The 26473-nt window shown below is 41.7% G+C and overlaps 5 protein-coding genes across 5 annotated transcripts; 1 reads left to right on the top strand and 4 right to left on the bottom strand.

Moving 5' to 3' along the window:
- Nucleotides 1-204: 204 nt before the first annotated feature.
- Nucleotides 205-1990, bottom strand: LOC116193577 (UPF0481 protein At3g47200-like). The gene is made up of 2 exons (XM_031522320.1): nucleotides 1874-1990; nucleotides 205-1653 (listed from the first exon to the last, which is right to left on the bottom strand). Exons 1-2 carry the CDS (start codon nucleotides 1988-1990, stop codon nucleotides 217-219), a joined length of 1554 nt encoding a protein of 517 aa, XP_031378180.1. The 3' UTR covers nucleotides 205-216.
- A 4806-nt stretch (nucleotides 1991-6796) lies between these two features.
- Nucleotides 6797-8416, bottom strand: LOC116198025. Its single transcript, XM_031528325.1, has 3 exons — nucleotides 8209-8416; nucleotides 7936-8054; nucleotides 6797-7387 (listed from the first exon to the last, which is right to left on the bottom strand). Exons 1-3 carry the CDS (start codon nucleotides 8352-8354, stop codon nucleotides 7368-7370), a joined length of 285 nt encoding a protein of 94 aa, XP_031384185.1. The 5' UTR covers nucleotides 8355-8416; the 3' UTR covers nucleotides 6797-7367.
- Nucleotides 8417-9070: 654 nt separating this feature from the next.
- Nucleotides 9071-10818, top strand: LOC116198024 (50S ribosomal protein L27-like). Its single transcript, XM_031528323.1, has 4 exons — nucleotides 9071-9227; nucleotides 9592-9684; nucleotides 9813-9937; nucleotides 10259-10818. Exons 2-4 carry the CDS (start codon nucleotides 9600-9602, stop codon nucleotides 10493-10495), a joined length of 447 nt encoding a protein of 148 aa, XP_031384183.1. The 5' UTR covers nucleotides 9071-9227; nucleotides 9592-9599; the 3' UTR covers nucleotides 10496-10818.
- A 123-nt stretch (nucleotides 10819-10941) lies between these two features.
- LOC116198023 (transcription termination factor MTERF2, chloroplastic) lies at nucleotides 10942-14118 on the bottom strand. Its single transcript, XM_031528322.1, has 6 exons — nucleotides 13545-14118; nucleotides 12730-13138; nucleotides 12340-12555; nucleotides 12054-12161; nucleotides 11609-11883; nucleotides 10942-11435 (listed from the first exon to the last, which is right to left on the bottom strand). The coding sequence occupies exons 1-6, from the start codon at nucleotides 14090-14092 to the stop codon at nucleotides 11126-11128; spliced, it is 1866 nt and encodes a 621-aa protein (XP_031384182.1). The 5' UTR covers nucleotides 14093-14118; the 3' UTR covers nucleotides 10942-11125.
- Nucleotides 14119-14344: 226 nt separating this feature from the next.
- Nucleotides 14345-20615, bottom strand: LOC116198022 (probable LRR receptor-like serine/threonine-protein kinase At2g16250). The gene is made up of 4 exons (XM_031528321.1): nucleotides 17741-20615; nucleotides 17035-17163; nucleotides 16273-16295; nucleotides 14345-15393 (listed from the first exon to the last, which is right to left on the bottom strand). The coding sequence occupies exons 1-4, from the start codon at nucleotides 19693-19695 to the stop codon at nucleotides 14771-14773; spliced, it is 2730 nt and encodes a 909-aa protein (XP_031384181.1). The 5' UTR covers nucleotides 19696-20615; the 3' UTR covers nucleotides 14345-14770.
- Between the last annotated feature and the right edge of the window lie 5858 nt (nucleotides 20616-26473).

Below are 26473 nucleotides of genomic sequence, written 5' to 3'. Positions count from 1 at the left end.
CTAACTGGCACAAACAGATCCCTTACGCATGGAGACTACGCTTGAAGATTACCATTGTAGTCTCTGTCAACTAAATAATGAAATCTGTTGACTACACAATAAGTTCAAGCAATGAAGATTTTGGCTACAATTAACATAGACAGGAAAGAGGTACAATACCAGTGGCAAACGGAATTACAAAATAAAACGAAATGCTCCTAGAAAGAGAGATACTTACTATTTCACATTCTTATAGTATGAAAAAACAGCGCATGCAGTTTGTGTTACATGCATAACAAGTAATAGAAAAGCTACAATAATTGACAGGAGTGCCCATGGACAGTTGAGATAATTTCTCTTCAGCTTCGCCATCCAAATATTCCACTGCTTCTGGCAATGTATCGTCATACTGTTGATAATATCCTGATAGTAAAAATCTGGTGTCACGACCGTGTTCTTATTCATCCTATTGAACATCGTGGAGACTGCTTCATCATCACCCATCATGTTCTCAATGATCCCTTGACGACGGAGTAGTTCCACGTCCTTGGGGGAATTGATTAGTCCATCCATGAAAGCCATGTAATCGGATATATGTTTAACACCATTATCCTGAGCATGCTCCTCATACGCAATCAGATTTCGGAACAAGGCCTCCATGTTGTCTGTGATCCGAATGACAGGGATCTCCAAGATGCCATTTTCAAATCGGATGTCGTAAAACTTCCCTTTCTCCACACTCTTGAATGTGACCCCTGAATCCATCAACTCTATAGCTGAATAGGCAAACTTCTTTCTCCTCTTATTCGGGATATCTCTACTAACAGCTCTTTTCACTTGTTGGGCTCCTTGCTGTGTCTGACCTTCCATTTCCAAGGTCTCTTCCACCAGCATAAACTTCCGTACAAGATCCAGAAGATGCTTTATATCATTGAGCTTTTCCGGATTTAGGTGTCTCCTTTTGGAGGAAGTTGATCCAATTGGGAGGAATCTGGCAAGGTCGGAGTTTCTTTGCTGAGCAGCAGTCCTTTCACGCTGGTTTTGACATGGAGGTAAGTTAGAATACGTAGGAAGGTAATCAAAGGCAGTGAAGATAAGGTGAAGTAGGTCAGGCTCATCAGGGATCACATGGTGCAAACTTTTTAGGACCAAGAATGGAAGTTGATTTTCAAGCAACGTTAAATCGCGTGCAAGGGCATTCTGTACCCAGTCTGCCTTAAGGAAAGGGTCCTTTTCTTTCTCATCTCTTGAGAGCTCGTGGAACAGCTCGATGATAAAACAACCATCGAGCAGCATCATTTCTAGAAATTTATTAGACTCAAGGGGGATGGCTTCAGCATAGCAACAACGGGCTTGGTCTTCCAATTCTTTGAGAGTCCTAAGATACGTGTTTAATTGGTACGACCTAGTTATACCCTTTTCTTCTCTCCGTGTGATCAACCGGTTTAGATACTGCAGTTTATGTTCCTCCATGTGCTGGAGATCGCTCCTGCCGTGGTGGTAAGGGCCAATGGAAAGCAAGACAGGCTCATATGCCTTCTCATTTACCACACGCAGTTGATGATGAACCCTGAATATGTCACTCTTTGGCCGAGATATGGACACACGGTCGATCTTCCCAGCAACTGCATTTGAAATCTCGTATATACTGCCACTATCATCTCTTCTGATGCTCTGCAAAAATAGAATGAAAAATGACATAATTGACTTGAATGCAGAAATACAACAAATTAAAGGTAATGCAATTTTTGGACGAAATGGAATTCACCCATCACATGCATGCGAAATGTTTACAGATACACAAACTATATGCACAAGTAGAGTTCATTTTTCCAGTTTCATTTGCTGTATGGGAAGGCACTATAAGTTAAACATAACACCGTTGTTTTCGTACCTGGCCGTGGTTCATGTGACTTGTTCCTTGCATTGCCCGAGCATGTTTCACAGAACTGAACATGCGGTTGAAACAGGGGAAGCCCGTACATCCGATGGCTTTCTTGAGGGCATTCATTATCACCTTCCGTAGATGGATAACGAAAGCACTTTCAACCTTTCTTCTCCTCGTCTCTTCCTTTCGATCAAGAGTAAATGGCTGAATCCTTCATGACATAGAACACTGCATATATGGCTCCTCGCTTGATCTTTCGTTTCCAATAGATGTTTCTTTAGTTTTGGCGTAGTCGCAATAATATAAAGAAAGACCATTGACTGAATTTATTTCTTAGTCTTGGAATTTCTATTGTTTCAGTTCATACCTACTATTCAAACCCACCTGCTATGCTTTTGTCCTCATGTGGACAGTCATGTGTTGACTTTTATCTCAGGACTATTTAGTATAATTTTTGTATGAGAGCATCTAGGGTATCCTCTTCTCTAAAAAAATTGCAAAATTCTTGCTATTTTATAAAAAAAAAAAACCTTATTAATTAACAAGAGTCCTATCGTACTCAAATTAACAAGGTCCTCACAAAGTAATATATTTATCTTATGAAAAATAAGTTTGTCACTATTTAATAAGCATTTAGTTATATTAAACCATAATAAGTTTATTGTAAAATAATAAGTTGAGTTAAATACACTTTATCCCACGACTCATGAGGTGAGTTTGTGTTGGTCTCCCGACCTTCAAATTTTTGCAGAGCACCCCCACCCTTATAGGAAAATACGCAAGGTACCCCAAAACGTGAGTTCTTCACAACGTACAAGGCGAGAGATTTTGGCAGTGTGAAGATGGGCAACCAAAGTGCTGCAAAGATTGTAGGGATTGGTGATGTCATTGTACAAATCGGTGTAGGGTGTACAATGACCTTGAAGGATGTGCGCCACATACCAGAATTGCAGCTCAACTTGATGTCTTCGACTGTGCTTGATAAAGAAGGATATAGTCAGCAACTTGGTGCTGATATGTGAAAGTTGACTAGAGGATCATTGCCAGTCACAAGAGGGAGCATGTGTTGCACACTCTACAAGACAACCATGAAAGTGTGCAGCTCCCAGGTGAGTGCGGTTGAAAATGTTGCTTCGCCAAATTTGTGGCATAAAAGGCGGGTTTACATTAGTGAGAAATGGTTATAGATTTTGGAAAGGAAGTCCCTCATTCCTATTTTGCCAAAGGATTGTCACTCAAGCCTTGTGAGGATTGTCTGTTTGGGAAGTAACATAGAGTTTCTTTTTGTGATTAGTCCCAACATAAAGAAGATAAGTTGGAGTTGATCCATTCGGACATTTGTGTTCCCATGAAGGCAGAGTTGATAGGTGGCCATAAGTATTTTGTCATTTTCATCGATGATGCATCAAAGAAAACTTGGGTTTATCTATTGCGGTCTAAGGACGAGGTGTTCTAGTATTTCTAGAAGTTTCACGCCATGGTGGAAAGACCGACGAGGAAGCTTCTGAAGTGTCTGCGTACTGACAATGGCAGGGAATATGCCTTGAGAGAATTCAAGGATTATTGCGCGCGCTATGGAATTCGACATGAGAGGATCGAACCAGATACTCTACAACACAACGGTGTAGTCGAGAGGATGAACCGAACTATCCTAGAGAAAGTTAAGTGCATGCTCATAATGACGAAATTGCCAAAGCCATTCTGGGGTGAAATAGTCAACACCGCTTGTTACTTGATAAATCAATCTCCATATGTTCCTTCAGAATATGACATCCCAGAGAGGGTGTGGACGAGTAAGAATGCATCTTACTCTCATTTGAAGATATTTGGCTACAAATCTTTCATGCACATGCCGAAGGAACAAAGATCAAAGTTGGACGATAAAGCCAAGGTTGCATTTTTGTCGGGTATGGAGACGAGGAGTATGGCTATAGACTATGGGATCCAAAGAAAAGAAAAATTGTCAGAAGCAAGACATGGTTTTCCACGAGCAGGAGACCGTGGAAGAAGAAAAGTGGACACAAGCTCCGGATGGTGTTCACGATGTAGCACTGGTTCCCATTCCAGAAGAAGATGCCACAGATGGAATAGACCTTCATGAAGCAGAACTAAGGATGATGAGGAGCCAGCTACCACCATGGATGGTATAGTGGAACCAGACAACAAAGGTGTTGAGTAGGGGGAACCAACTCAGGTACCTCAAGTTAGGAGATCTAAAAGAGAATGCCGACCATCCACGAGGTATCCCAGTTCTGAGTATATCTTAATTATTGATGAGCGGGAGCCGGATGACTTCCATGATGTACAAAAGCACAAGGATAAGGAGTTTTGGATTCGAGCAATGCAAGAATAGATGAGTTCCTTGCAGAAGAAGAACACTTACGGATTGGTGGAGCTACCAAACTGTAGGAAAGCTTTGCAGAACAAGTGGGTGTTCAAGCTGAAGAAAGATGGTAACAAGCTAGTGAAGTACAAAGCTCGATTAGTGGTCAAAGGCTTTACACGGAGCCAAGATGTTGACTTTGACGAGATTTTCTCTCCAGTCGTGAAGATGAGTTCAATCATAGTTGTACTTGGCCTGGCGGCTAGCTTGAACCTGGAGCTTGAATAACTTGATGCGAAGACTGTATTCCTGCATGGAGATTCGCAGAAGGAGATCTACATGAAACAGTCGAAAGGATTTGAAGTAAAGGGGAAGGAACACATGGTTTGCAAATTGAAGAAAAGTTTGTATGAGCTAAAGCAGGTACCACGCCAGTCGTACAAGAAGTTTGATTCATTTATAACCAAGTAGAGTCATAAACGAATGGAGTCAGATCCATGTGTATATGTGAAGCAGCTTCCTGATGACAACTTCATCATCCTATTGTTGTATGTAAATGACATGTTGATTGTTGGACAAGATATGACGATGATTCGCAGGTTGAAAGCAGAGTTGTCCAAGTCCTTTAACATGAAGGATTTGGGTCCTGTAAGACAAATTTTGGGCATGGAGATTTTTTGTGATAGGAAAGCTGGGATTTTATGGTTATCACAAGAGAAGCATGTTCAACGGGTGCTTGAGAGGTTCAACATGAAATAGGCGAAGCCGGTGGTTACACCTCTTGCTAACCACTTCAAGTTGAGTAAATAATCTTGTCCAACCACGGAAGAGGAAAAGGAGGCCATGGCGGATATCCCTTATTCCTCTACAGTCAGTTCACTGATGTATTCCATGGTGTGTACGCAACCGGATATTGCTCACGCGGTTGGCGTTGTGAGCAAGTATCTTTCGAATCCTAGGAAGATACACTGGAAAGCGATGAAATGGATCTTGAGATATCCGAAGGGCACATCGAGGTTGTGCCTGTGTTTCGGCAATGGGAAGCCAATTCTTGGAGGATTCACGGACGCTGATATTGCGGTTGACCACGACAGTAAAAAGTCTACTTCGGGATATTTGTTTATTTTAGCTAGGGGAGCTGTCACGTGGCAGTCTAAATTACATAAGTGTGTTGCTTTATTCATGACGGAAGCTAAGTATATTGCGGCCAATGAAACAGAAAAAGAAATACTTTGGATGAAGAGATTTCTTCAAGAATTGGGCTTGAAGCAAGACGAGTACGTGGTCTTTTGCAATAGCCAGAGTGCATTAGACTTGAGCAAGAATTCCATGAATCATGCAAGGACGAAACACATCGACATCAGATATCACTGGTTGTAGAAGATCCACATAGATAAGAACACCGTGGATATGCTTACAAAGATCATTCCCAAAGAGAAGTTGGAGCTACGCTCGAAGCAGGTCGGGATGGACTCCAAGTAAAGAGTTGGGAGAAGGATCTCCTCCTTGTGGGGCCAGAGGGGGGAGATTGTTGGCGGTGGGGTCACCGTATGCTCGGGCCCCACTTGCTTGAGGATAAAAAAAAAATGGAAAATGCAAGTTGCTTGAGATTTGAGCGGAGGATGATAATTTACTCTCCGACAAAAATCTTATCTCAAACTTCGGTTCAATGGATATGCTACCAACTCGCATGAATATTTAATAATTTCTCATGCCTATAAAAGGAGTTCCCTCCCTTCGGCTTCTATACACCAAGCAGAAGCTCCATTGAGAGAGCTCGGGCATAAAAGATTGCTGTTTAGATTTAAGAAAAAAGGCTTGTAAATGGTAATAAAAGATTGCTGTTTAGATTAGGTTAAGGTTATCCACAAAGGACCAGAACTGCACATTTCACACGGCTGAGGTATTTGAAAATGATGTGCAACTGCGCCGAATAGCAAAGAAAGAAAATACAGGCACCGATAATTCTAATGACCGTTCAAGAATCACACCGTCTCTCCTATGATTATTAGATAAATCTTTTGACATATAAGCCTCATTGAAAAAGAGTATCTAATAGTTGTAAGAGATAGTGATCAATCAGGCAAGGGGGCTGGATAAGCTCCTGAACGGACGAGATATATTGCAAGGCCTTGTCGCAATTTCTCTTGTGATGTTTCTCTGGCTTTTAGGCTTTGGATGTCCCGGTAAACAGCTATCGGTAATCATACTAAGTTCATTTTAACATGTGTTTCAAGGATACATACATGATAGAGAGAACGTCTCCATTCGATCATGTTCGGTCTGGGAGGAAATTGATGAGTTTTTCCGAACGATGTTGTGCCCGGTGTACCGCATGCCAGAGCTTATACTTTAGCTTTGATCCCTCTTTGGCAAATATAATCATAACGGGTAAGATCTGAATCTTAGAAAACAACATCGCCATATCCATTTACATACCTTCAATACATATATATCCATACATAATAACCATCAACATCATTTACTTGTGTATTAGTCGACCACCATTAATAGCCAAGGACCATAGGTTTTGGACCATCCGAGCAAACAATCATTAATTTTTGCCGAACCACACGGTAAATTTCATTGAACTTGGAAGGTGGACAGCTAGAAGACCACATGCATTTCATTTAAGCTGAATGATAGATCCTTCCCTAAGTTCTAAACACAATGAAAAACGTAATCCGGTGTACATTTGTTTGTCATCGACGTATTCTGCATGAACCACTCCATAGAGGTCAGCCAGTCAATGTTCGAACTGGTAAGGGGTGACTCAATGAACTCTTCAAGGTAATCCATGGAAAAAAGGGAATTACCACCATACAGGGAAATTCTTTTCGATACACAAGTATATTGTTCAGAAAAAATGGTTTCATGCATCTGGATTTGTCATTCATCTGCAATTGTTTTGTTCCTAGGCCCAAATCAACCGATAGGGTTTCCTGCTTCGTATGCACTACAGGTTTGGCATAAGAACAGGATCTTTCAAGGAAAGCCAAGCAAAAAATTTCTACCTTCAAATATCCATGAGCTGGAAATGAAATCCAAAGCGGTAATTAGTAGCTGGTCTGCGTAATTTGGGAAGAAAGCGGGACTGTTGGAGTTCCCAACTAGAAGAGTAGCAGCTGAGCTGCAGGCGGGATATATTCGGCAAAAATCTTGAATGTGTGGCGCTTGTCACCGTGGAACTGCAAAGTCTAGTGATTCCCGACAGAGAGAAGCTAATCAGTATACAGAATAGAAGGATAGATCGCACGCAAAGTACAACTTGGAAAAATGAAGACCAAGACAAACATCAGAAAGCAATCTTCAAGGAAATTAACAACTAAACAGCTCCTGTCCCTTGCATAACCCAAATCGTTGAACTGAGAGAACATGATTGCCAATACCGAGCCATTAGAGATCCATACGAGCGGCTCTCATTGAGAGCCATGCTACTCGAACAAACAAGAGGTGAACACGAAGAAATTACATTCAAAACTCAAAGAAAATTTTCCCCCTCAACCAAAGCTCGTAAGCACCTCAGACGCCTATCGACCCAATTAATCCAGCAGTGTAGTCACAAAGTAACCGCAAACCCTATTCGACCCGAGCAGCTTCGGTTTCAACAACGGATCAGTTAAAAAAACCAAGCAGTTTGACAGCAGAATTCATTCAATGTAAAATGCGAAAAGAAGAATGCTACAACATCGAGAAACAATGGGACGAGAAAAGTGATCCCTGCGCGAAGGAGATAAGGATTTACCCAGAGAGAGCCAGCTCCAGCAAGAGGAATCGACTGCGATATTGGATATGAGCCGAGCAGAGGCGATGGTGCTGTGAAGCGGCATCAGCGACTCCACCCCGCCCAGAGCAGACACCGCCCTGAAAGTCGACCAACCGATACCGTAAACCACACAAACTAGACCGCGACCACGAGAAGAACCAACGGAAATGCGTCTTAGGAGCAAAGGATACTAACGAAGGGATGAAAAGGCTGTTCTTTTTTGTGGATAAAGCAGAGGAGTTCGTAGTGTACCTCGAAGCGGAGCAGGCGTGCCTCGCTGTCGGAGAAAGAGGAGGCGACAAGGGCCTTGAGGTCGGGGCTTTTTGGGCTATTGTCTTGGACACGGCGGCGAAGGACCTTGAACCCGCCATTAAAGCCGATCTGCAGAATGAGGCCATCCCCGTTCCGCCGATTGCCGCCGGAGGTTAGTGGCGGCGGGAGACTCGGCTAGAAAACTTAAACCGTAACTAAACCCTTCTCCTAACGACCCGAAAGTTTAACTTTCATTCACTTTGCTCCCTAAAATTTGTTATAATTGACATTCATCACTATTTTTCTCTGAATACAATATAATTTTCGACCGAGGGAATTCTCGAAGTTGTTACCTTAGACATTGTAATACAAAATAGATCGAATTTAAACTTGCTCTTTCGGAGAGATCAAATGCGAACAATGAGGAGCAAATTTCAATTATAACAAGGAGGATGGTCTATAGAACTGCTCGGCCGGTTGGAGACTTAAGGTACAGAGAAAATAAGTCGAGCAAAGACTTTTAACACTTAATGTTAGCAGATTCTAAAAAAGTCGGATTCTAATTCTCCTTAACAAGTTCGGTTGGCCTATCTTTTCTTTTCTTTTCGTTTCGTTTCTTTTTTTTTAATACCACCTTTCAATACTGAAACTACTTGATCTAACTCACATTGATAAGTTCGGTTAGCTTTTGGTTTTCAAAATTTGGAACCCTAACCGAGCCGGGCACGGAAATAGCTAGGTTCTCCATTCCATTCCGTCCCGTCCCGTCCCGTCTTCTTGTCCGGAGTCTTCCGACGGCGTCTAAATTATAGGCCAGCCCATGTAAAGGCCCATAAGCCCAGCCCATCCAAAGGCCCATATCATTCCTGGGGAGGCTTTCTTCTCTCCCTCTCTCTCTCCCCAACCGGGCTGCTGCTTTCAGCTTACTCCCCAGTCTCCCTCTCTCGGCAATCTCGGATCAGCAGCGCGGCTTCTTCCGCCGTCGGGGTCGCCGTCTTACAGCACCCGCCGAACAAGAGGTAGTGACGGTTTCTTGTCGTTCTTCTGATAAGCAAGGTGACAGTTTTCCATCAAGGGTTTTTGCAATTCACAGACTTCTCTGGCCAATTTCCTGTCCTGAGAAGCACGAGGGAAATGCTTGGTTTCTATTGTTTTGACTCAGCGGCATTCATGTTTGATCATCAGTTAGCTTGAACTGGGATTCGAATGTCTACTGCCATACCCATAGCTCGAATTGAAGATAATGGAGTACTGATTTTACCACGGGGCTGCTGAAAAAAGATGATTTTGAGCTGTTCCATGCTATGATATTTATTCATTTTCGGGTTATTGAAGTTCAAATGTATTGATTTGGGCTTTTTGGTTTCATCCTTATTCGTATAGGAGTCGAAATGATGAACTTTGCAGCATCGCTCTGCAGACGAGTTAATGTCAGGGAACTGTTAACAAATGTTCCCGTCTACAGCAATGTTGCTGGTAACTGTTGAGATGTTCCTTCATGTGTTTGTATATCTCTCTGGTCTGTTTAGCTAATGTATCTCTGTAGATTTGGTTATATTAGGATTTTTGCCGATGCTTATTGTCGTGCTTTCATGCTGAATTAGATGCTTCTGGTGGAGGATTGAGCTTGATGTTCAGGCGTTGGGCCACGAAGAGGTCAGCCGGGTCAACGAAGAATGGACGGGACTCGAACCCCAAGAATCTTGGTGTTAAGAAATTTGGTGGAGAGGTGAGAAACTCTCTCTTTTTGGATCTCGATTGAATGGAACGAATAGATGTTAGGATCATAAATCTGGCTGGAAAAGAAAAAGAAAAAAAAATTTGGAAAAGCAAATCGCCTTAGAATGCAGCACTGAGGCAAGGCATCTACTTCTTTCTTATGACATAATGTTAATCATGTAATTTCTCTCAATTATCAGCCCACATGATGGAAAACCGGTTTACTTTAGAAATGCGCATTGTCACTACTAGCAAACGATTCTAAACTCATTTGATTGTGCCAGAAAATGCTAAGCATGAGTAATTATGCCCTGTCTTGTATCTTTTGCAGAGAGTGATACCGGGAAACATCATAGTACGACAAAGAGGAACACGTTTTCATCCTGGGAACTATGTAGGTATGGGGAAGGATCATACCCTCTTCGCACTAAAAGAAGGAAATGTGAAGTTTGAGTTGCACAAGTTGAGTGGACGCAAATGGGTGCATGTCATCCCCAAGGAAGGTCATGTGCTTCACCCCGTGTATGTGGAGGGTGCAGCACCTCAGTTGGAGAAAGCTGCCGCTTAAGCCGACCAGTACTAGCAATTAGCCGGTAAGTTTCGTAAGCTGTTTTATTTTATCCACTGTGGTGTTCGTGACAAGGTTGTATTATGGGACGCCGCTCCTACTCATAGTAGATTCTGGTAGGACCTAGTCGATGAACCTTCCAAGCAATTCTGTTTACCATTTTCCCGATTCATTTTGCTCAGTCTATCTATCCTCTATACACTCATTATGGTATTCAAGCAATTGGGAGGGTTCTTATTTGTCCTTGTAATAAACTTTGAGGCACAATGTGGATGGAAAGGAAAATTTAAGGATGCAAAACCTGCAAAACAAATTTGCCCTTAGTGCATTTCCTTAGATCAGTAGATGCTATTCTAATATTCAGATTATTCAAGTTGTTGAATCGTTTATCGATTGATAGCAAAGCATAACAACCGAAGCCCCATGACAAAATTGAGAGGAAAAACTAATAAGACCCGGCCCATCTAGTAATCTTTGTTGCAATATAGATATATTCACAATCTTGTATGCTCATTTACAAACTCAAGAATACACTTTCGTTCTGTAATCTTCAGCTTACGGACATTTTCTATGCACATAGCTCAAAATAAAAGAATAGAATAGGACGTTGTACAGACAGAAAAAGTGGATCTAATTGAATGTACAGCTCTCAAAGTCTGTTCCGGTAGCTGTTTCAAGCGTTTCTGAGGATGCAAGATCGTGATGAGAGAGTCCGGTACCATCATCAACACCGCGCTCATCCGTTGTTTGAGGGCTCTGGAGACCATGGGATGAAACACCAGTCTCAAACTGTTGACGCCTTTCAACTGCAGCCTTAACCCTCTGATCAAACTCCTCGTCTGTGGGTGTTAACATGTACCGTAGCTTGAAGTTGACTCGATTCTCAACCATGACCTTGTGCCGCGGAATTATACGGCCCTCAAGAGAATAGCTGAAAAACCTGCAGACAAGTAAGCATACTAATATTTAAACTGGTCCCATCCAAGATGATTTGTAAAAAACCGGCTATGAACGTTGGGAATGACAATAGCAGCTGAACCGATGCTGATATCATTTAACCCCAATAACAGCGGAAAATCCAACAAATTACCACTGAAGTGTGATGTAGTTTACCTCGGAAATTCGATAACATCTCGCAAAGGTCGCACCATAGTTCTTCTCAAGTATTGGTACTTTGGTCGGAGGAGCTCTACGTTGTACCGAAGCAGCATCGGGAAATCGGCGATCATCTCCCCCAGTTGTGGGAGCCTGATGCCTAGTGACAAGAAATACTTTACATTGAGATCGAGCTTGTGGACAATGCTGCAACCTAAGAGCTCAGGTCCCGAAGCTACTACTTTCGCAATATCTTGTTTACTAACTCCAGCTTTTGTCATTAAGAAAATGACCTGCAAGAACATTCCAATTCAGTGTTGCACTATACGAAGCGGAATGCATCGTCACTAGCATTTAAATAATGAAAAATAGTACCAAGAATCAGGGTACATGGATAATGCCTGGAGTTAAATGTCATGATGATATGGAACAAAAAAAATGGTGAATGACAAAGGAAACAAACCACTGGTCGTATTTTCTTGTAAAGGCTGTATGTCAACAATGGTGGGAACTTTGCCAACATATTGCCGATTGCATCATTTCGAATGCCAATGTCCTGGAAAAACCGCACCTTCGAAATGAAACAAATTATCATCAATATCAGGAAAACCACTTGAAATTCTTGAGAGAAAATCAATGTTAACCGAAACAAGCAAAAGTAAATCATCAAGTATTAAGGCTACATACTGCAGATATTACCATCGATAGTGTAAAAGTAATTGGACAATGTGACCAACAATCATTCATACCTTTGGGGCGATTACCGTCTCCAAGTCCACGCAAAATACCATTGGTTTTATGACAAGCATTCTCCTCATACCATCTCGATTAATTCCAAGGTAGTAGAGGTATTTTACCAGAGGCTTCCATCGGTCCTCAATGCTACAAGCCATCAACTGTGGTTTAAATGCCAGCAATTTGCCGACAGAATCGGTACTGAGACCAAACTCCTTCAGGTAATTTACCTGCAAGAGTACGAACAGGATTACTTTATACTTCGCTCATAAAAAAAAAAATAAAATATATATATATATATATATATATATATATATGCAATGGCACATTAATTGCAAGATGCATATCACCAGAGTATTTGCATCAAAGAGTTTCGAAAAATGACTCCACGTCGATCACCATACCTTCTGGTTCATCTCTTCCAGCGTGTAGTAACCCAGTGCCTTAGGATAATCGTAAATCATAGTGCCAAAATCCTTTTCATTCATTCCCATATCCAAGTAAAACCCAACACGGGACCTTACTTCTTCCATGCTATAACAAAGAAGCTCAGGACACCGGCTCATAACATAGCCCATCCATTCTCTTCTGACTCCATGACTCTCCAAGTACCCGACAATTTCTTCCAGCTCATCGATGCTACGTTCCAGGATATTATCTCCCGACCTCAGAAGCGCGACCCCCAGAAATCTCCCCTTCACGTGAATAGACTTGAGCCACTCAGCAACACGTGTTATACGCTCGAGGTTTCCTTTCGACATGCATATTAGCTTCCCTATCTGGGGGTAGGAAAGAGAATTGTGCTTCAACCACCTAGAGATTTCGCCGATGTCAATCGCAAATAACAGTGAGCATGCACTTATACATATCACGACGACAATTCAAAAATCAAAGTCATTCAACCTAAAAAAACCAAACTTAAAACAGTTGAATCGGCCACATCTTGACCAACACAATGAAGCGGAGACTGGAGGATTAGCAAGGGACGTGCCAAAGATTAATCTATCAATGTTCCTTATTTAGCATCAAAAGGAAGCGTATTTTCATCAAATGCAACTTTCCAATTGAACAAATTTTAAATTTTATTACTCCGAGCGGGAATAAAAGGATAGATACTTAGAATTGGAAAAAAGACTTTCTTAGAAACAAAACATCAAACACCCAGCAAGCAACATATCAGACGACCGAAGCAACACCATCACAATACGAATGCTCCGACCTTATTAAGGGGGTAACTCTGGAGTCTCGGACGACAGCTTTAGCCCGAGATTCGTACGACGACTCCGCGAACTCTGGCAACCGCTTCAGAGCCGCCGCCTCGATCATCACGTAATCAATGAAGCCGGGCACCCGACCTGCCAAATTTGTCGTGTAAGTGATCCCGAACTTGCCATCTTTCCTCACGGTCTCCTTAAATATCTCGGTGGCGGCCTTCCTGCGGGCCTCGAGTGCGCGCATTATCACCTCTTCCTCCTCGTCATCCTGGTCACCAAGCAGCCTCCACGCGTCATGAGGGGATGGGGGGACGGAGGTGGAGATGGAGCCAGGATACTGAGGGGTCCGCCTGAGGCTGAGGGAGAGTTCGACCAGCTTTGCTCTGTCCTGAATAATCGGTGGGACCGTGTGGACCGGCGGCGGGGCAACGGGGTTGCTCTGGGTCCGGTGGTGGGGCAGGGGTTGAGGTGGCTGCCGGTGGTGGTGGAGGGAGGCGAAGACGTGGAGGGGGGCGGCCGCTGCCGGCCGGGGTTGGGGACATGGAGGCAGCATTTTGATGCGTTCCGTTCAGTGTCAGTTTTCCCGGGAAAATAAGCAGAGAAGGGATAAAGTTCTGGAGAAGAAGAAAGCAACGACGTCGTTTCATAAGATATGAACTGTCGACAGTTTCACCAAAAAAAAAAACAAATTGTCGATAAACCACAAAAATATGACTCAATTACAAATTGAGCTCTCAATAAACAAACTTTTCAATGCACCGTCTTTTTGACGGTTAATGCATAATCTAAACTAGTACTGAGAACGGACCATAAACCAATTCGAATTTACGTTCCACAAGACAGGCCCAGAAAATAGAACACGCCCAACTGCAGAAAAATTTGCAGCTTGTAATCGAGCCAATCTTTAGCAGTTCATAAACACCTCTCAACACCCGATTTTTTTCCCATCCATAACCCGACCAGTCAGCTTGTTCGAGCATCCCTCAACCCAATCTATACCATCAATTTTCGATATTCACTCGAGTCTGAATACAAGATAAAGAAAAGGCGAAAAAATTCGGCATGCAATCAATCTATCTCCCTCCCCCCCTAAAATAATGAACAGGAGCTCGAATTGGAAAGAATAATAGCCTCGCTGTTCCTTCTTATTACAAAAGAATGAACAAACAAAATCTACCTCTGTCTCGGGTTCCTCCATCCCTCCTTTCGACTCTTAGTCCTGATCCTGCTGTCACTCTACATCTTGCACATCAGGCGGTTCCGGGAAGATATCCTTGGAGTGCCTCCTATGAGAGGACGACCCGTTGTTGGGGCCACTCCCCTGGGAATGCGATCCTGTTGTCCCCGACTGCTTGAAGCTGCCAGTGGCCCCGGCGGCCTCTAGCCTTGTGGCGGTAGTGGCAGAGGAGGCTGCAGGGATCACCGCCACGTCAGACGAGCTGTGCCGCCAGCTCCCAAAGAGAGCTGCATTCCATGACCCTCGAGAGGAGGTAGCCCTCAGCCTCCCTGAACCTGAATTATTATCCTCCCTTACGATTTTGAGAGGATTCTCGAGAGCCTTGAGGATGTACCTCATGGGAGGGCGACGGGTAGGCTTCGGGTTTAGACAGGACCGGGCGACGATCGCCATGGCCCATACCTCTTCTAAAAGATCCTCGTCTACGATGAGGAGTGGATCCACAATCTTGGTAACAAGTTCCTTGTCGTATATGTTGATGTAAGGCAGTGTTTGGTCGAGCCATTCCTTTATCTCAGCGTCAGGAGAAGCGCTGAGATCGAGCTTGCCTGTCACAAGCTCAAGCAGAACTTTCCCAAAACAGAACACATCGTATGCACAATTTGCATTTGTTGAATCTGGAAATTGGCAAGAAAAACAATAGGTTAGAATATTTAAGCTCATAATGTCTGTTAACGGGCTCAAAGATATCAGAATGTCTTCAATGTCATTACTCTAGAACATGGATCAATAACGAGACAATCTCCATAGCATGATCACAGAAGTTTACGACTTCTGCATTAAGTAAACCTACACTTTGTGCGTTGAGAATTCTGATAAACTATATTGACATGAAGAAAGACACTCGAATGCCCAAAGATATCTTCTGTAAACACTTCAACGGTAATATCCTCTGGTTGTTCTCGCCATTATATTCTAAAGCCCAAGATTGCTCTGGTTTTTTTCGTATCATAAGTCTTTCCCTACATGGAAATGATCAAATAGCAAGATCGATACTATCATTCCCCAAAGAGTTTGCCACTAAATTATATCTCAAGACCCACAACTTTATTTCTGTTCGAAATCATGAAACTTTTAGAGACACATATCTTCTTGACAGATACATTTCAGAATCTTCCATCAAATCAGAAGGAAACTGTCAATTATTTTAGCACTTGATGATCTAAAAAGCACGTTAGATTAATTGCAAGTAATATATCGTCTGCTTCAACTCATTACCACTTCTCAATAGCTTACTCCAGAAGGAACTAGGGAAACAATGATTTCAATAAGATCTTCACATTTAAATGCCGTAATGTCGTGGCCAAAAAAAATCCTGTAATGTCTTAGTAGGGGGAGCATCAAGATCAAGATGGTTTTTCCATGTTTTAGGTAAGCATGGAACGGTAGAGTTATAGCCCTTTGTGTATATCCAGATCTGAATCATAAATATAGACAGCTTGGGAGAATGATTGAATGAGAAATGGAACGGCATTTACAAATAAATCCGCACTTACCAGAAGAACCTTGATCAGATGACCTGCACATGGCAAAAGTCAACCGGTTACTATTGCCACCTTTTATTTATGGTAGTAGGTAATAATAATGACACTCATATCATACTATCCTTTCGAAGAATCTTCATGAAACTAAGTAAATGATTAAATTTTATGCAATTAATCATGCGCAGCATAATTGGACCCTACTGGCTACAGCAATTTGCTACGATCGTCACCTATCAAAAAAAAAAAACATTTCTTTTGCTACAATTTGTATGACACAAAATACGCCTAAAGAACAGAGATAATATGGAGCTCATGTATATCTAGCAAGAATTGATTATTCTGCACATCAGTTATCTGTCTTGTCTAATTCCATTATGTTAGCATGGAGCCCAACAAACCGAGAGATGAGTTTCTCATAACATCTGCACGACAATTGCTGACCAGGTAAAGGCCAAATATAGGATTTCAACAATAAGGAAACAAAAAATGGGGAGGAAAAAAAAAACAAACAAGGAAAAGGACTACCGGAACTTATTTTACTTTTAATGGACATAAATATTAGCATCCAAGGAATGCCAGGACAAAGAATTTGCTTCCTATCTACAGCAAACCAATTACACGTCTAAAACATGGTAAAGAAATGAATTCTTTTGATTATGAAATATGTACTTACTATGGCAAACAGAGAATGTGCTTCCTATTTACAGCTAATCAATTACACATTTAAAATATGTAAAAGGTACGAACTTTTCTGATTAGAGAGTATGTACTTACTGTGGCAACCGAAGTAACCGACTGATTCTGCTGTGATGGGTATCCCCTTCTTGAGCACAGACCTCGCTAAGGCTGCCAAGCCGAACCTCAAATTTGTCATCAAGAAGTATGCTGCTCGCTTGAACATCCCTTCAACCCAAAAATGGAAACATGTCATCACTCTTTTCTATTTATAAATTGCTACGCTTCCTACTTCCCAATTTACTGTGATTACATATATGCCATGGTATAGTTTCTCCTTTATGTGCCCAACACTGCAACACTAATCTTTTAACATTTATATGAAGCAACCACTCGAACTCTCTTAAACGACCAAAATCACAAGAGATGATTGTCCATCATACTCTCTGTTGTAATTGTTAAAAGAGATCAAGTGTGCAATTGTAGGTACTACTTTAACTTTTAACCGACAAGTACGTAGATAGTAGGGTTTCTTAAATCACTGCACAACGGAAATGAAGGGAAAGGAATTGCAAGAAGCATCACGTTCTGATCAGTCCACAAAAGGCACAGCCAAGGTTGGGCCTAAACCATGCTCTACTTTTGTGCAATTTTCCTCGCTTACGGTCGGTTAAGCATATTGCTCAGCTTCAACTCATTAACATAAGAGTATTAAGGGGCCATTTGAGACAATGCTCCTATCAACAGCTAAATATAAAAACTGGAACCCGAGAAAAAGGAAGCTTAGACAAATTCAGAAACATACCTGTGAACAAGGGGAGGGTAACATTCATGGTGAAGATAAGTCAGGCCCTCTGCAGCTCCGACTGCGATCTTGAGTCTCTTTATCCAGTCCAATGACTGCAAACTATCATCGTCGGAGCTGCCTTTCTTGTACAAGGAACTTGCCAAGTCTTCATTCGGCATGTACTTGTAGACCAGGAACTTCTCATTCTCATTCTCCAGGCAGTGCCCCAAAAAGGGAACAAATCTCCCATGAGTAACTTTACTGAAGAAATCCAATTCAATGGGATAAGATTCTTTTTTCATGGCTTGCAGGTCAATCTTCTTAACGACAACCGGGATTCCACCCTCAAGAACGCCCTTGAAGAGATCCCCCGAGTGTCCGTGCTTGATGAGGCTTGCATCATTGAATTCATTCGTTGCCTCAAGTAGCTGCTGATAAGTGTAAGAGTCTCCGACCCTTGCAATGTTGGCGGGCTGGCCAGAGGGAGCAGGACTCGTTGAAGGGACGGGGCCCACACCAACCCCTCTTTGGTTTGGGGATCCCCTCTTCCGGGTGCATATGAAGAGCAACCCACAGAGTAGAAGCAGCAAGACTAGAATACCCGATCCTCCCAAAACTCCTATCAGTATATACAGCTTTCTGTTGCTCTTTTTGGAAGGCTGCGGGGCAGGAGGGCTTGTGGAGTTTGTCCGTCCAAAGTTATCAAACACTAAACCTGCTCGCGTATAGAATGATGAGCAATCCTCCAGAGTCCGTTGGTTCAGGACGCTTTGGAGGCAGTTGTTATTGAGAGATGAATTCAACCGAACAAAATCAGGAACTTTGCCCTCAAAATAATTCCCTGACAGGTCCATAGGTCCGAACCTCCTCAGTACATCCGTAATGTTACCATAAAACGAATTCTGAGACATATTCAGGGCTGCAGTAGTTGCATTCGAATTTAGGCCCCTGTCCGGCAAGAGACCAGTGAAATTATTTCCAGAGATATCCACCGTAATGAGCCCTGGTAACGACCACAACGAATTGGGAAGAGCACCACCAAGGGCATTGTTTCTAAGTACTAGAACCTGCAACTGACTTGGGTTCGGAAATAGATTACTAGGCAAGGACCCACTCAGCTGATTATCCCCAAGCAACATTCTCCCCAGACTCCTCAGTCCTCTCAAATCTGGTGGCACTGAGCTTGATAACCCATTGAAGCTGAGATCGAGATCAACCAAACTCCTAAGGTCCCCAAGCTGAGGCGGTATCACTCCCGACAAATTGTTTCTTGACAAATTCAGGTACTGCAGTCTGGAAAGGGTTCCAATGCCGAGAGGAATCGACCCAGACAAAGAATTGGAGGAGATGTCCAAGGTGGAGAGGTTCTTGAGGGATGCAAATGAAGGCGGAAAAGACCCATTGAGGGTATTCCCCGAAAGGTTGAGGGCCGAAAGTCGGAATAGCCGGCCGAAAATCGGGGGGATAGCCCCAGTCAGGTTATTACCAGCTAAGTACAGGACACTGAGGTTGGTCAAACCCCCAAGTGAAGAAGGAACAACGCCAATCACAGAGCAAGACCTGAGATCAAGCACCTCAAGGGACACTAGCTGCTGCCCGAACAAGTCCGGAATTCGACCAGGGAGCAAAAACCGAGACGCATTGAAGGCCGTCAACGAGGTCAAGTTCGCGAGCGCATCAACAGAAAATTGTGGGTTCAGGGCGCTGATTCGGGTCCGTCTGAACCCGGAGATGTTAATCCCTACAACCCTGCCATTGCCGTTGCATTGTATGCCGTTCCACTGGGAGCAAGGGTCGGGCTTCCGGGGCCAGTCCCTGCTCCGAATCCCGAGCGAGGATCTGAGTTGGAGCAGGGCAGCTCTGTCGGCCCGTGAAGTCAGTTGCCCGAGTGCCAATCGAGGGCAGAGCAGCAACAGAGAGAGCAAGACAGCAGGAAGCAGCAACGGGAGCCGCCCAATTCCGAGATCCCTCATGACTTACCAGCAGACCCGACAGTGATCTGTGCAGAACCGGGACATCCTCGTCGCTGTTTGCTCTAACGGGGCATGGCGCTGAAAGCTCGAGAGTGAGGAGCAGAGGCGAAATCTTGGGCTCACTGCAACCCTGCTCCTTCTTCCTCTCCACCTACTCTCCCAGCTTCTTCGGTTGACAAAAAGAAGCGTGGAAGAGAGAGAGGGGGAGAGAGAGAGAGCAATAAAATATATGAGGAGAAGGCAATTCTAGAGAGAGAAAGCTTGACTGGTCAGAATCAGGACTGGAGCACTTACTCACGCAGGCAACGAAACAGCGACCCGACAGGCTAATCGGAGGAATCTATCAATCTCCCTCCCAAGAAAACTCATGACTGTCCCCTTCTCTTACAGGGCTGCGCTTATTCCGCCACGAACCTCACTCTCACGGACACACTCTCTCTCTCTCTCTATCAGTCTGTCACAGTAAAAGGTTGGAGGGAGGAGGTGAAGGAGAAATGGTAGGGATGGGGGGGGGGGGGGGGGGGGGTGAGATTCCGGCGGCGAGCTGGCGGGGTGGGGGGGTTTGACTTCCGGTAATCCCGCAGAATACAGCTAAGCCCAGAACCCACCACTACTGCTTCTGCTGCTTCAGCTTCCCACTTTTTTTATTACACAAATTCCCTCCCAAAACCACTAAACCAAAAAAAAAAGGAGAAAACTTTCCCTCTTTCTCACTAAAACTTGCCTTGCCCAGGAAAAAAAAAATGGTGATTGTCTCTGTCTCTGTCTCTGTCTTTCTCTGTCTCTGGACGAGGAAAAGGGAGAGATTTGAATTGAATGGGAAGGAATTGGGAGTCTTGCCTTTGCTTGCAATTTTGTTTCTCTGCACATTCGGAGAGAGTGAGAGTGGAGGTGAGGAGGGAGGGAGAGGTGAATTTATGTCACCCAACTGTACAAGGAAAGGAAGCTTTTTTTGACTCATAATAATTTTCTTTTGATTTATTTATTCACTGTTGTGGGTTGGAAAGCAAATAGGAAAATCTCTGCCATTTAACATCAATGCACATTAGTTACCTTTTTTTGGGTAAAGAGGGAGGCAAAAGCCTGATAGGAGTTGCAAGCTAGAAAAGTAAATTAATGAGTACAAAGACGGGATAATGAGCCCCAACACGATCGCCAAACAAAAGCCCCTAACGTCAACCGGAGGTGAGTCGAACACCTATGTTCCTGTCGGGAACCCCAATGACTACTGAGCCATCCAGTCAGCACAGGAATTTGCTTCCCGAAAACAATGAACCATAGACACTGTAGATGCCCTCCACCAGTCTATCTGTGAGAGGATTGGAGCGAGAAGAGCCGCGGCCACCTCCGATTTTAGAAATAATGCGACTGTGGTGGTACGTGACACTCAAATATCCAATTAAATTTGTTTTAAATATTTAGAGGAATGAGATTTAGAGTAGTGGTACAAGTTGCCGTCCGAAACCCTTGATATCTTGAGTTCAATTCTCGTCATGGATTTTCATATCCTTTTATTTAGCTTTATTATTTATATTATTGTACTATGTCATAGGTCTCCTTTAAAATAATAAATTATTTTACTGATAATATAAGGAAAATGTTTTTCGAAATCTGTATAACATTTATTTTTGGGTAAATGCGGTAAATCTGTATGATGGACTTCGGATTTCAGACGACGCATGAGGACAAGGGGGAGACTCACTGTTGGGCTTTTTCGGTTTGGCTAGCAGTTATTGAAAATTTGGGAATGGCACGTGCAAGCGTAAAATTTAAAACATCAAACATCAGTTAGACGATCAAAGATGGCTCAAGCAGAGAATCTTACATGATCATTGGGACGACGATGAAGAACTAATAAATTCTCTTTCATTTTATAAATTCACGGTACAAAATTCCTATGTTTACATGTCCTTGTATCCATTTATTGGAATGTTATTGGTATTTTCTCACGTAATGAGATGATATAAGATCAATAAAAATTTATTAGAGGAAGAGAGTGGGTGTGATTAGAGTTAATAAGCGGAAATCTTGGTTGCATTATTATTTAAGGGATGCATTAATTTGTCTGAATCAATTTAATTGGACTATGATTAATATTCCTTTTGTGGATACCCGATTGAATAGACTTACCAATCGAGGTGCATCCAATGGCAAAGCAAAAGCATTTTTTTTTTTGGCGGGGAGTGAGGTGGGCATTTGTATTGATTTGTTTGGCACAAAATGGTGAAAAATATATAATATGATGTTGGAATAGTTGTCCTACAAACGTTTGAAGATAGAGAAAATCTTAAATGATATTATCTCGCAATAATATTGTGATGAGTAAGAACTAATGAAATTTTCAAAATAAAGAATAATTATGAATATCATTTAAGTGATTATCACTCACTTCCTCATGTCTTGCATTCTGATTGGTGTTTCCTTATGAGACATGATGAGATAGAATCATAAAAAAATCTCTCCTACGATATGATAATCAGGAAATTCAAATTGGTAACAAACACTAAAATGCATCGATCTCAATTTCATCATCATAATTATGATTTATCAGCTCATATGGACTTTTTCAGGTTTTTAATTTAGGAAGTAGATTTATGTAGCTGATTTCATTCTATAGAGTGTCCGTCTAATGACCACATTGATCAATAAGTAAACTAAATTGAACCGGAGGGGGTTCAGCTTAGCAGCTTGCAAGGTGACAAACGGTATATTAGGTCAGGACAAGAGATGACCGAGCCAACTCGAGTCGGTTTTATCTCGGATTATGGACACGATAACCTAGTGGAAGTGAACGATGATCAAAATGGATGCTATTAAGGTTGGAGGACAACTTTTCTTTTCTTCGAAGGAAGTCCTTTCGAAAGCTCAAGTTCGTTGCGACTAGGAAGATGTTCTTCAATATTTGACCAGCCTGTCTCTTTGTTGCACCAAACACTAGAAGTAGAAGTTGTCTTTCTTCGAGTGTCTTCCATGAAAGAAGCAAAACCACAATTTAAAGAAGTACATGAAATTATATATTACAACAAAAAAGAAACTAACTACCCGTAAATATGTGTAATTTTACATTTCCTTCTTAGAGACACACGGGCCTTCTCGATAATAAGAAAAATCATGCGTAATTTTAAGGAAGAGAGTGTAGTATAGCAGTGACATTCCCTCACATAAGAATTGAAAGATTTTCTATCATATTCTCATTAATATGAAATTATTTGTACTCATTTATTTTATTTTATATATTCATTTACTGGATTCATGGATATCCTTAATAATAAAAAAATACGTGGATATTTTTTTGGCGAACTTTTCGGTGCACTAAATATATTTTTTTACAATATATATATATATATATATACATAATCTTTCATAAGCTTCTTTTCTTTTTTATTTTTGTCTCTCTTTTTCTCTTTGGCAGGAGTCACAGAGAATTTTTTAAATGAAAAAAGAAAAAATCTACCAAGACATTTTTATGGGATTCATAGAGAGTTATAAAATGTATATATTCAGAATGGAAAATGCAATTTTTTTTCTCAAGCAGTTAAGTGGAGCCTTTATTATTCCACAGCAAAAATAGATACATGGCGCCCGATCAAAAATTACAAGAGCAAAAACAAACAATTTATCCATCGAGTAAACTACAAAGAAAATAGGAAAAACATCAAAGAAGAATGGATACAATTGTAGTTTACCATATTTAAACCGTCAACTCCGATCACTATCTGCCAACAATATTTCATCGTGGACCCTAATAGTAATCGGGAAGGAGGATATCATAAATCCACGATAAAATTCTACTCTAATGAAGTAGGTAGTCATGGTATCTCGGGTCGGTATCCGAGCGCAAGATCCCACCAACAGTCACAACCAACATATATAATCAATCTACCTAATCTTTAACAACTCAAGCTCTAAGTAATCAAACCAAAGAGCTTGATTGGTTCATACCAGCGATCATCACAGGGCCCTGAGTAATCAAACTAAGGAAGCCCAAGGCCTCCTTGATTGGTTCAAACCAGCGATCACATAGGTAGCCGAGACCTGCAAAAACCAACAAAAAGAAGCATAAGCCACAAAAGATCTATTTTTGCATGTAGAAGGTAGAACAATTAGATTGTTGTAGCGATTGTGTGTCATGGTGGACGATGATATTATCGCAGGGAAGAGACAGTAGGCCGAGAGAAGAATCCACCATTGGAGGGGAAAGAAACCGATTAGTCCGGATGGGTCGAGTAGGAGGAGGTCATGCCCACTGCGTTGTTGCAATTGCCTCCATTGTGGGGGAGAACAATGCAGGTCGAGGTTGCTGGGCTGCTTGTCTGGTTCGGTCGTGGCTAGTCAGGGTACAGGGCCGCTCCACTGTCCTGTCTCATCGTTACCCCCTTGTATGCCCCACTCACCGTCCTAGATTTGATCAAAGAGAGAGAGAGGGCATGTTCACAAGAGGGGAAGGGGAGACCGCCACCACATGAAGGAGGAAAGACCATTACGACCTCCAGGACTCTATCAAACCTTCTCCACCACAGATTGAAGGCGAAGACCTCAAAGACATCACGGAGGAAACGATTGCAACCACAAGGACGACCCGATAATGGAGGGGCATCAAGCCTGACCGAAAGGAGGTACTGCGATGACCACAACAGCGAAATCAACCTCAGGGAGGGCGATCTGGACAATCACAAACGTGGTGCCTCCATGGGGTGCTGCCACCATCACTTCCTACCAGGGCACCATGGTTGATGGGGAAAGAAGAAGGAGGAGGATAGAGGAGAAGGTAGAGGGAAGAAGGAAAAAGCACCACCACCGGGAAAGGGAGGGCAACCTTAGTTTCCATTTGTGGCGGCATCGACGATAGACGCGCCCTGCCAAAGTTGGACGCGCCAATGAGAGGGTCGAAACTTAGGGTTTACCGTTAGAGGGCGACTCTTTTGTAGAGAGAAAGGGAACCAATTTTTTTCTTTTTTGAATAGGCACTTAAATGGAAAATACCATATGTAAACTTATCAATCAAGACATTTTTATAGTACAACTCAAACTAACTTGCTTAAGACGCAAGTTAATAATAATAAATGATGTAGTACAGTAACACATATTCTCGCCTGGTGATCAAGATGCCCCAAGTTTGATACTCAGGTAGAACTACCGAGTCCATTTATTATATATTTAAGATTTTCATTTCATTATACTATGTTCATGAGCATCTTTTGTAACCGAAAGAAAAAGTAAGCTAATAATATTTAGGTAATTTTTTTAAAAATTATAGAAGAGCCTTATCGACTTATAAAAAAGACGAAATATCTTAACGAAAAAAATAAAATAAAAAAATATTTTCATTCTCAATTGAAGCCAGCATTGAAACTCCATTCTCTTTTTGCCCTTATCTTTTGTTCAATCACGAGATTTATCAATTACTTATCTTTTCAATAACAAAGTTGTTCCAATCTTTCACCCAAAATATCAAAGTCCAAGCAAAGGATTATATTCCTTTTCTTATATAGTAATTTTCCACTGACTTTATCCTCTTTACCTTTGAACACTGGCATCGATTTGACAAAGACAAAATATTGCATATAGATAATGTTTGGCTTCTAATTAATTAATTAGAAGTTCTTATGAAAAATGGGGACCAAATCTATTAATAATTAATCTCTAACAAATACACATATATGACCGGGAACATCCATAAATGTCTCCAACACTAATCGAACATCTTATTATAGTTTATACACACACACACACACTTCGGACGTCAAATTTCTAGGGAAGGTAGAAAATCGGTCAATATATATATGTATGTACATGTAAAATACATAAATTAACATTATTCCATCTTTACATATGCACTCCGTAGAACTCTAACTTTGAGGACTAAAGGCTTTAGGTCTGCAGATGGAAGTGATAGTTAAAATCTGTGGTCTATCGCTTCCTAGAGCATCCACGAGTAGGCTTCTTTGGTCGTTACGTTGCTTATAACACTCAGTAAGTCGAGACCCTACTCCCAAATCAAGAAAAAAAGAAAAATCAAATAAAAAAATTTGCTATAAGATCATATTTCCTATATATTTGCATGACTTGGAGTTTGTATAATACGTTGCATATACGGTAGCTCTAATTCCAGAAATCAAATAAATACTTTTCGTGAGAATAACTATCTCTTGATAATATGCATCAATGGGTGATTCTCCCATAATTGGTTCCATAGTCTTTTTCTTTTTTCTTTTTTTTTTGGGAAGAAGCGAGAGATCTTCGATCCATTTCTCAAAAACTTTTTGATTCTCCTCGGATTCCAGAAGTCGCTTTTCAGCGAAAGAACATAATTAAAATTGACTCTTCCACTCATTTATTTATCCCGAAAAAGACAGAGAAAAAGAAGAAGAAAGGCACTTCCACTTACTATTATTGGGGGGATGGGGTGGGGTGGTTGTGATTATCACTAATTAATTATGCAAGCTCATGTCTAATGATTGGATTGAGATGCTTTGCTTTCTTCCTTGCCCACACGTTGCTAAAAAAAAAAGTACTTGTTGAAAGTAAGGTTACTTCAGATGATACCTATCTTGATTTACACATAATTTTAATCTATTAATAATGAAATATAATAACATTATTACCATTACTATTAATATAAATTAATGATAATAAGCTAGAAACATGACGAGCTCTTTTAGAGCTTGTTTACTTTTAGACAATTAGTTTCATTTCCGTTTCTATTTTTATACTCCTTTCTTAAATATAGCTCTCCATGAAAAAGTATAAAAACATGTTTTTTTCTTTTTTTGCTCTA

Source organism: Punica granatum, chromosome 2 (genome assembly GCF_007655135.1).
Source record: "Punica granatum isolate Tunisia-2019 chromosome 2, ASM765513v2, whole genome shotgun sequence".
In the NCBI taxonomy this organism is placed as follows: Eukaryota; Viridiplantae; Streptophyta; class Magnoliopsida; order Myrtales; family Lythraceae; genus Punica; species Punica granatum.
The sequence above is the reverse complement of the archived record's forward strand: the minus strand, read 5'-3'. Positions and strand labels throughout refer to the sequence as shown.